The 10,592-nt window shown below is 54.9% G+C and overlaps 1 protein-coding gene across 1 annotated transcript; it reads left to right on the plus strand.

The window, feature by feature from the left end:
* Positions 1 to 224: 224 nt before the first annotated feature.
* Positions 225 to 8,970, plus strand: CUNH1orf174 (chromosome unknown C1orf174 homolog). Its single transcript, XM_029227070.1, has 4 exons — positions 225 to 335; positions 6,548 to 6,658; positions 7,418 to 7,906; positions 8,360 to 8,970. Exons 1-4 carry the CDS (start codon positions 321 to 323, stop codon positions 8,480 to 8,482), a joined length of 738 nt encoding a protein of 245 aa, XP_029082903.1. The 5' UTR covers positions 225 to 320; the 3' UTR covers positions 8,483 to 8,970.
* The last annotated feature ends 1,622 nt before the right edge of the window (positions 8,971 to 10,592 follow it).

The raw sequence follows: 10,592 nt of genomic DNA on the forward strand, positions 1-10,592 counted from the left end.
TAAACATGGCGGCCGCAGAGACACCAAAGGAGGCGACCCTCATAAATATGGCCTCCGCCCCGCTCAAAAATGGCGGCCGGAGAGCCCGCAAGGGAGATTTTCCTCACAACACTGCCGTGAGACCCGCCAGCTACGTAAAACGCCGACTTTGTTGGGTCACATGCCTGGAGACGCCTGGCTGTGATTGGCCAGCATTCTGGTGACGTCAGACGCCGCGGCGCGAGCCGAGAGCGGCCGGGTCGCTTCTCTGCTGGAGAGTGTTAGGCCCGGTGCTGGGGTTTGGCGGCGGGGCTGGGGGCGGCAACGCGCCGCTCACACTCATGAGGAGCCGGAAGGTGAGGGGCCGGAGGCCGGGCGGGAGCTGCGCCGGGCGCAGTGGGGGGGTGCCGCCGCCAACTTTCTGGGAGCTGAGGGGGAGCCACGGTACGCCTCGGGCGGAGGTGGGGGATCTCTGCCTGGCTCTCGACCCCCGGAAGGGAGCTCCCAGGTCACGCCTTTGGAAGCGGACCCCGCCTTTTCCGACCACGTCTGCGGGAAGGGGGTCTCCCAGGCCACGCCCTTGGAAGGGCACCCCCCCCATACCACGCCCCCGGGCTAGGGAAGCTCCGAGGCCACGCCCCTGGGAAGGGGGCTCCCAGATCAGGTCCTGGAATGGGGGGGCTCTCTCTCCGGAGCTGGTCCGGACCGCTGGTGCCCTGACGCTGCCCAGCCCGGGGTTCGCGTGCCTCTGCTGCCGGCATCCGAGCCCGGGGTCAGCCAGCCCAAGTGCGGGCACATGACGACGGGTACACCCCGGAGGGTGGAGAGGATGGAGGGGCGCCAGTTCCTGGCACTGGTAGCCGGCGGGCGGTGTGAACCAGGGCGAGGGACAGGGACAGGATGCGCCCCTGCCTGGGGAGGGGGCCCTCCGGGGGGTGGGAGCGGCGCCTGGGGTACCTTTGACCCGAAAATGTGTCTCCTGAAAACCCACGTGGTTGCGCTTTCCCAGTCTGACGTCTCTGCCTTTTGAGGGATTGTTTAACGCGTCAGTGACTTAGTTGGGTTCGCGTGTCATTTTACTTTTTGTTTTTCTCACACTTCTGTTTGGTTCTAATGTAAGGTTTTAATTTATTGATTTATTTTAAACCTTTAGTTTTTTCCCCCAGGGGTTGGTCTGGGTCTTACCGTGTACATTGTAATTTAGCAGAATTCGTTTCAGATTGAACTAGCTTAGTTCCAGAGAGATACACAAATGTTACCCCTATGTAGCTCTGTTCCCTTAACGCACTCTGTTCCCTTAACGCACTTTTCTGGTGGTGGTAAATGTTTAATGTTACAAACCCGATAGTACACTATCATGATTACTTTACCAGCCGTGGTCATTTCCTTAGCCCAGTACAGCCTTGATGCCACGCATCTCCTTTGTGCTGTTATGGGCATTCCTGCCTACACTTGCATACGTGTTACTGTATGCAACTGTCTTTTAAATCACCTTAGGGAAGGAAATAATATGCACGTAAACTGTCTCCGTGAGGACGTAATTACCTTTACTGGTGCCCTTTTTTATGTGGATTTGTTTTTTTGGTTTGTTTTCTTTTTTTGCGGTACGCGGGCCTCTCACTGTTGTGGCCTCTCCCGTCGCGGAGCACAGGCTCCGGACGCGCAGGCTCAGCGGCCATGGCTCACAGGCCCAGCCGCTCCGCGGCATGTGGGATCCTCCCGGACCGGGGCACGAACCCGCGTCCCCTGCATCGGCAGGCGGACTCTCAACCACTGCGCCACCAGGGAAGCCCTTTCTGTGGATTTGAATTATCGTCTGGGGTCACCTGCTTCCAACCCAAAGAACTTCCTCTAGTATTTCTTGTAAGAGGAGTCTGCAGCAACAAGTGCTCTCAGTTTTTATCTGGAAGTGTCTATTTTGCCTTCACTTTTGAAGGATAGTTTTGCTGGATATAGTATTCTTGGTTGACAGTTTTTTTGTTTGAGAACTTTGAATCTGTTTGAATATACCCATTGTGGTGTGGCACCCATTGTTTCTGCTAAATCAACAGTTTATTTGTTGGGCTCCCTTGTCCTAAGGAGTCATTTTCCTCTTGCTGCTTCCGAGACTTTCCCCTTGTCTTTGACTTTCAGCACTTAAACAGTGTTGCATCTGCTTATAGATGTCTTTGCAGTTATCCTACTTGAAGTTCAGTTCTTTGAGATTGCTGGGTTTGGGGAATTTCCTGGCGGTCCAGTGGTTAGGGTTCCATGCTTCCACTATAGGGGGCGTGGGTTCAATCCCTGGTGGGGGAACTAATCCCACATGCCACACGGCACAGCCAAAAAGAAAAAAAAGAAAGAGAAACAGAGATTGCTGGTTTGTACATTGTTGTTTTTCAGTAAATTTGGGAAGTTTTCAGCCATTATTTCTTCAAATATTTTTTCTGCCCCTCTCTCCCTCCTTTCTTGCTGGTACTCCCATCATACGTATGTTGCTGCACTTTATAGCCTCCACCATGTCTCTGGGGTGCTCTTCATTCTTCCCCGTTCTTATTTCTCTCTGTTCTTCAGCTTGTGTAATCTAGCAATCTATCTTCAAGTTCACTTATTCTTTCTTCTGCCAGTTCATATCTACTCTTGAGCACACCCCCACCCCTGCCAGTGAATTTTTTACTTCAGCTATTGTAATTTTCAACTCCTGAATTCCCATTTGGTTCTTTTTTATAATTTCTATCTTATTATTGATAATCTCTATTTGATGTGATGTCATCAAATCTTTCTTTGATCATGGTCTCTCTTAGTTCTTGAACACGTTTATAATGGCTATTTTGAAGTCCTTTTCTGATAAATCCAACATCTGATCTCTCTCACAGGGAGTTTCTGTTGCCTGCTTTTATTCTAGTGTATGGGTCAGCTTTCCTGTTTCTTTGCATGTTTCATGATTTTTTGAAAACTGGACATGTTAGATAACATATTGTAGCAGCTCTGGGTACTGGGCTCCCACCCCCATCCTGAGGCTTTTTACTGTTAATGTCCTTTTTATTTGTTTGGTGATGGGGATTCTAGTAGAGTCTGTTTCCCTTCCCACAGCTGAAGCTGTGATGATGCTCCTCAGGGGCAGTGTTGGGTGTGCCCACAGTCACCTGGGTCTCACTAGTTTCAGGGGGGCTGTCTTCCTCTTTCTCTGACCACACCCAGCTCTTTCTTTTTTTTTTGGCTGCGTTGGGTCTTCGTTGCTGTGCACAGGCTTTTTCTAGTTGCGGCGAGCGGGTGCTACTCTTCTTTGCGGTGCGCAGGCTTCTCATTGCGGTTGGCTTCTCTTGTTGCGGAGCACAGGCTCTAGGTACATGGGCTTCAGTAGTTGTGGCTCGCAGGCTCAGTAGTTGTGACTTGCGGGCTCTAGAGCGCAGGCTCAGTACCTGTGGCACACGGGCTTAGTTGCTTCGCGGCACGTGGGATATTCCAGGACTCAAACCCACGTCCCCTGCATTGGCAGGTGGATTCTTAACCACTGCGCCACCAGGGAAGTCCCCACACCCAGCTTTTAAGCTCTGCTAGTTGCCAGCTGATCGCCCAGTCGTTTTCAGCGATGACCTGGAGTATAAATTTTCTACAAAGGAATCCAATCACATTCAGGCTTCTTGGAAGGAATAGTTTCTAAGATCAGTGTTTGATGTTTGTTCTGACCCCAGGAGGGATTCTCCTGCTGTGTTTTTCCCTGGCTGTCTCCTGAAGACTATACGCCTACACTTTATCTTGACTTTTCTCCCATCTGCCTTTCATCACAGCTTCCACTGTTCTTGAGGACCCCTTAGGCATTACCTTCTCCACACTCTGTTGTAAATGAAGTTGGAAGAGATTAAGAGCCCTTTGTTTTGATGCCTGCCTCTTCTCCAGGCAGAATCTGAGCCAGGGCTCCCCAGCTGGGGACAGTGACAGGCTTCTCTGTGTGACACCCCTGCTCTCAGAGCTAAGTGCTCAGGGGAGGGAAGGGGGGCAGCAGCCTGAGATCCCCTGGACTTGCCTCTCCTGGCCTTGGAACCACTGCCTCGCTAGGAGGGGCGAGGGTGATGGGGCCCCAGTCTCCTTAGTGCCCTGCCCAGGCAGGAACTTCTGTTCCATGAGTGGGGCCTCGGCAGAAGGGAGCCCCTCCTCTCAAGCGTGCTTGCTGGAGACTTGGCCTCACAGCAGGTGGGGTGAGGGCAGAATGAGAAGTGCTGCCATCCTGCTCCCCTGGGAAGAAAGCCCTCTGCCTGGGGCGGGGGGTGGGGGGGGAGGGTGTCCTGTGTGCTGACCTTGGCCGCGTGGAGTTGGGACACCAGAATAACTGTTTCTTCATTTTGCTCTTTGCTTATAGGACCATTTGCAAAGGTTTTAAATGGTTGTTTTTAATACTCTTCACCAGTTGCACTGGGGGAGGGTTAGTGGAGCACCTCTTGCTGTTTTGTTGATCTCTTCCAGCTCTTTTAGTCTTTAACTAGTCTGCTTGGAAGGAGGAAGTCCTCAATGATGGGGGCTTTTTCATTTAGGGATTGTTTACGTGGAAGCAACCAGTTTGCCTAACTGAAGAGCAACGGTTCTCCAAGTTAGAAAAAAATGTAATTGATTCTTGACATTTTGGAGCAAGGGCCTTAGAGGTAGTTTTACCCACGATTAAACTAAAGCCAAAATGCCACTGGAGTTGACTCTCGCAAATCTGGTGCGGATGGCAGATGGCCTGCTCAGGTGCCTGTAACCACAGCTCCTGGGTCTCAGCCAGACCCTCACCGACTTCACCTCTGCAGAGGGGCCCAGAAAGCTGAGGGGTGACAGGCCCACCCGAGGAGCTGTGGTACAAAGCATCTAGAAGTGCCCTGCTGCCAGCAGAGGGCCTGCACGGCACACAGCCCCAGAGCCGGATGGCAGGTTCTCTGCTCGGTCCCTCTGCAAGCAGCCAAGGCTTTCATGCGGGTGGCTCTGGTGACAGAGCAGGGGGAGGGGCTCTGAAGCCAGACATCACTCTGTGTGACCTTGGCAGGGTCTTTTCCCGAGTCCCCATCTGCAGTGGGGTGCTGCTCCTTTTAAAGCTGCTCGGCACGAGCACAGCACCTGTGTGTTGACACTCGGGGGTGGTGGCCGCTGTGACGAGCGCCAGTCCCCCCCGAGGGAGCCTGGCACGACCCGGCATCAAAATGTTTGGAGTCGGACTGTAACGGGAAGGAGAGGATAGTCAGCGACTTTCTGGGGCTAAGAATGTCTGTTCCCGACTATGGCAGCGCTAGAGCTCCAGGGAGACTGGGTGGTGCGGTGCCGTCCCCACAGGAGATATTCTGTAACCTCTTAGGCTTAGTTCCTTGGGTATGAGCGGCCACACTGCTGCCTGGGCTCTTTGAGCAAAGCCCAGCCCCGGGGCGTCCACATCAGCGGGTCCTGCCTTGTTCTCGCTGTGGAAGCTGCCTTCCCCTTCCCTTTAAGTGCCCTCCGCAAGCGGTCACGTGCCTCGGAGCCTCAGTGGCCTGCCCTCCTCCAGGGGCCTCTGGATGAGATGCTGCTGTGAAGATTTCTAAACTAGTTTGTGTGCTTTCTGATCTCTTTTCTCCACTTTTGGGCATGCTGCCCCCCATCCGGCCCCGTCCTCAGCCCCTAGGTCTCGGCCGCTAGGACAGCGCTGTCAAGCTTGCCCTCCGCTACGCCCTCCTCACTATCCCCCACCTCTCTTACTTTCAAGTTCTCACTTGCACTTTAATGTGTTATTTTCTAAGTGTCTGTGGTCCCCATTCTGGAACAGAGAGAGCAGTCAGTGGAGAGGCAGGTGAAATGCAAATGAAGCCCCAGTTTCGTGAATTGTCGCGTCAATGCTGAGCTTAGTTTTGACAGATGCACCAGGTTGTTGGCTGCTGGGAAGATGAGGGAGGCACGGGCAGAACTCCCTTCCCATCTCTGCTGCTTTTCTGAAAACCTAAAATTATTCCTAAATAAAATGATTGTAAGTTTCATTGTTTTAATTCCTTTCTTGTCACTAGAAGACTTTCCTTTGCATTCCAAGTGAGATGGCGGCAGGCGGTTTGTTAGCGTTGTGGCCTGTCGATGGCAGCTAGAGCTCCTTTAAGCTGATGGGATTAGGCCTGGCTCCCCTGTGATTTCAGAGAGAGGGTTTGTGGGGCGGGGGGGGGGGCTTTTGCTTTTTCACCTTTTATCCAGAACCTGAGCAAGGATACAGGCTGCTTATTCTAAACACCTGAAGTCAACTGAACATCTATTCACTCACAAATGGAGGTTCTAAAAACGTGGGAGGTAGGGACAGAGTATGCGAGCTTCCGGGATCATGGAAATGGGGGTCGGCACCTTCCACCCAGCTTTGTGCAGATGCGCCATTCAGGCCACGGTATCAGGGGAGCCCCTGGCGGTGCAGTGGTTGGGACTCGGCGCTGTCACTGTGCGGGCCTGGGTTCAGCCCCTGGTTGGGGAACTAAGATCCCACAAGCCACACGGCACAGCCGAAAAAAAAAAAAAGAGGCCACGGTGTCTGTCTTTCCATGGTCGATAAAAACATGGGGGTGGGAGGGGCCATCTTCGGGGTCTCTGACCAGCCTCTGGTCTGGCCCAGCTGGCAGGTGGAGTGCGGTCCTCGGCGCGCCTCCGAGCCCGGAGCTGCTTGGCCACATCGGCCTCGGCCCAGGAAGCCCACGTCGCCACGTCTGCCCGGACGGCATGTCAGGTGAGCCTCAGCCCCTCAGAGACAGGACTGGACTGAGTGTCAACCTCTCCACGAAACATGTCACGTTAGAAAGCCTTGAGTGTGGCGAACAGACCAGAGGCGAGGTCACGGCGCTGTCGCCATCAGAGGAGGCCCCGCCCTCGGTGCACGTGCTCCCCACCCACCGAGAGCTGTGGGCTCAGCGGCCTCTGCTGGGCAGCCTGAGCGATGCTGGCACAGGCCATGCTGCTCACCCCAAAGGGCAGGTGGGGAGGCAGGGGACTCTGTGTCCAGCCAGGGGCACACAGCCATGGTGGCCCGGTGGTCCCAGTTTCCAGAGCTGCTCCCTTGAGCTGCAGCCCGGCGGTCTGGCTAGACTTGGCTTCACAGCAGCAACTGGCCTGGTTTCCCTCCTGGGGTGCCACTTGTTAGAGCTGCGCTGAGTCAAGTTCACGGCCCCGTTGAGCGCCCGCTCCTGCCATGGAACAGAGAGTCCTGCCTCATCAGAGCTCACAGCCCAGCAGAAACGAATGGAAGCTGGGTCTGGGGTCATCATTTTACATGGCAGGGCGCCCCTCGGGGGACAGCGTCAGTCTGGACTCCGCCCCTTTGGCGGCAGACAATGAAAGGACCCTGTCCTGTAAGTTGTGGCTCCAGCAGTGACGTCGCTTGCTGTGAGCAGGACTGCCCGCCCCTGGAGTTGAGGCTTGTTAACTGTTTGCCATCTGCTTCGTAACCTTCAGCGTGTCTGGTCTTCCCTTGCCTTTTCTCTCCTGACAGCCTTCCTCATCACAAAAAGCCACCGACAGGCGCACGTCCAAGAAGTTCAAGTACGACAAAGGTCATCTTGTGAAGTCAGAATTCCAGAAACCCATCCCCCAGAGTGACAGCACTGCTGCGCCCACAGCGACCCCCGAGACCCCAGGTCAACGCGAGCCTCTGGCATCGGCTGAGGACAGGGCCAGGCTTCCGGGAAAGGAAGCCAGCGGCTCCACTCCTCAGGGGACCGCAGGACTCCCCCAGGGGCACTGTGGAGCCATGAGTGACGCCTGCCCGGTAGAGACTGAGGACAGGCCGCCCCTGCCGAGATGCGGGGCCCCTGCGGGAGGAGAGTCCGACAGTGGCTGCCCCGAGAGGGACGGGGCGGTGGCGGACCTGGAGCAGAGCCACACGCCTCCACTGCAGATGGACAACAGCGTCCTTCTCGATGACGACAGCAACCAGCCAATGCCAGTGAGCCGCTTCTTCGGAAACGTCGAGCTCATGCAGGTAAGGCCTGTGGCCTCTCCCCTGGGCAGGCAGCCCCCAGCAGACCGCACGCCTGGTCACGGCCCCAGTTCACACGTGTGAGTGCCACCCGATGCAGATCAAACACAGTAAGAGCTCTAACCCGGGAGGAGAGAACAGAACGGTTGCTGATGTGGGGCATCCCCCGCACGGAGCTGAGAACCGTTGCCATAGCGAGCGCGGGTGTGGGCGGCCTGGCCGACGTGAGTCTGGACCCTGCTGCGGGGTGTGAAGTCATGGCCGTGGTTTGCGGCCCTCTGGGCAGTTCCCCCGCATTTGCCGGGCTTGCTTTTGCTTTTAACCCAGAGTCTTTCCTCCCTCCCTCCATCACGCTGGTGGGGAGCACGCTCCCATGATGGGGGGGGACCAGAGCCCGGAGACGGGTGCTCGTGCTGGGCAGCCCGTGCCTGAAGCAGGTGTTCTCTTCCCTCCAAGGACCTTCCGCCAGCATCGTCATCCTGCCCTTCGATGAGCAGACGCGAGTTCAGGAAAATGCATTTCAGAGCCAAAGACGACGATGACGACGATGCCGACGGTGCCGACGGTGCAGAAACATAGAGGGTGAGACGCACACACTGATCCTCTGCACGTTCAGTACCGTTGACCGCTTCCCAGTTCAGCACATTAGAGATTTATACCAAACCTATCTCCAAGAGTCCATGCTTCTAATCAGAATTCAGAACTGACCCACAAAGGTCAGCAGCACAGAATGCCACGTACCCGCGGGGAGGCTGGCACACGTGAACTAGAGACCTCTGCGTGCACAGCTGTTTCCGCAGCGATGCGTTTTCTCCCATCTGTACCCACGGGGGTGACTCCAGCTAACTCCTCTCGTAAACGAGAGATCTCTCTGTAAAGGAAACTCTTAAGCTTAGCTTTGATAACGTGCAAGTTTATTTTCCATAATCAGAATTCGATCATTCTTGTGACTGATTCAATCCCAGTTCTTAAAGAACTCTCCTTTATTTCTGTATATGAAGCTCATGTGTACCTTGGACATTCAGCAAAATCCATATGGAAAAGAAATAAAATATATTTTGAAAATATTTTTAAAGAAGGCTTAGGTTCCTAGAGCCGTATTCCTTTCTAAAATGCTGGACAGCCAAGTGGAGAAAATAGATCCTGTCCTGTCTTAACATGTACGAGGCTGGCTCAGCTTTGCACCCATTAGCCACTGCCAAGAGCTGAGAGCGCAGGGCTGTGAGCTGGAAGGGACACGGCTCCTCCTCTTGAGGCTGTGGGATTTCTGAGATGGTAGGTGTTCGGCACATTCCTCGCCCTGTGTGGTGTGGGGACCAACCATCCAGCGAAGCCGTGCTCTTCTCCCTGGTGCAGTGTTACCTGGTGCAGCTGCCCTGCCGGAGCTACACTGTCACTCCCCCTGTCTCAAGGAGCGCCTGGTGACACATTCTTGCCAGTGGGCTCCGGAGAGGAATGTGGGCCTGCTTGTCTGCTGCCCCTTCCTGTCACCAGCTGCTGGCAGAGGACACCAAGGCTGGTGACTAGGAGAGCGTCCAAGAGGGAGCCTGGTCCCCGGGTGACAGGTACAGGAGGAGAGCTGCCTGCAGTTCTGGAGGGCCGTGCTGGATTTTCACGAGTGAGCAGCGGTCCTACTGTTGCTGCGCTAGCAAACATTTCTGCTTTAGTTACGACAGCCATTAGACTTCCCTCCCTCTAAAATGTCCTGTGAACAACGGAAGTTTCTTACATAACATCATTTGGGGGCAAAATATAGTTGAATTGCCCTGTAAGGTTGGCCACTGTCCTTGATGGACCCAGAGTGCCGCCGGGAAGCGCCTGTCCCCACACGTGTCCCCACAGTCCCTCTGCTTCAGTGTGGTCGTTGTCCCGTCAGCAGCTGTGACCTTCCCCTGCTCTGAGTCATTCTGTGATTTATTGGTCAACAAACTACTTTAATAACGTGACGATGTTGCTTCTAAGGCTTTTTGGCAGCATCCAGGGAGAGTAATTCACAACCTGAGATTCTGCAGGAATGACTGTTAATCACGGCACTCGGATTCGTGGGGGTCGAGCTGCATCAGATTTCAGGGGATTTTGTCTTTCCCCTACACTGGCTCCCGGGAGAAGCATCAACCTGAATCACAGCCCACCTGCAGGACAGACACGTCGGCATGTTCCCACCAAAATGCGAAACGTAAACCTCACTCCTGGATGCCTGAGCCCCGCTGGCTTGCGGTCCACGTGGAACCTGGAGAGGTTCCTCCCCAGCCGCCCAGGTTGCTGAGCTAAACCACAGGAAGCTCCCCACGTGTTCCAGGCCTTTTTCTAACTGATGACGGACAGTGTGGTGGGCCATCGTCCCGCCCACCCGCCTCCCCGGCGCCAGCTGGCTCCACTGAGTTGCAGCTCTGGTTTCCAGTGGCAACTGGAGGATCACGTTGAGTGCAGGGAACTCGCCCAGTGGAACCTGCTGGGTGTTGAAAGTGGCCAGGGTGGGCAAGTCCATGTCCCTGATGGTTACTCCCGAGAGTGAGACATTACCAAAAGAAAACACCAGGTGTCCCCGTAACGAGGCGGCTGGGACCAGGGCGGTGCATCTGGGGAACCTGTTCTGTGCTCACGCGTGCAAGGACAGTGCAAAGAAAACACGTCGTGAGGCCAGCCCAGGGTGACGTGAGCAAGACAGATGGAATGCAGATCAGGCCCG

Source organism: Monodon monoceros, unplaced genomic scaffold (assembly GCF_005190385.1).
Source record: "Monodon monoceros isolate NGI ecotype Baffin Bay Population unplaced genomic scaffold, NGI_Narwhal_1 Super_Scaffold_18, whole genome shotgun sequence".
Classification (NCBI taxonomy): Eukaryota; Metazoa; Chordata; class Mammalia; order Artiodactyla; family Monodontidae; genus Monodon; species Monodon monoceros.

Coding starts and splice junctions, on each gene's coding strand:
- CUNH1orf174 (XM_029227070.1), top strand. Junction 6,659..7,417: donor CTGCCCGGACGGCATGTCAG/GTGAGCCTCAGC, acceptor CTCTCCTGACAG/CCTTCCTCATCACAAAAAGC. Junction 7,907..8,359: donor GAAACGTCGAGCTCATGCAG/GTAAGGCCTGTG, acceptor CTTCCCTCCAAG/GACCTTCCGCCAGCATCGTC.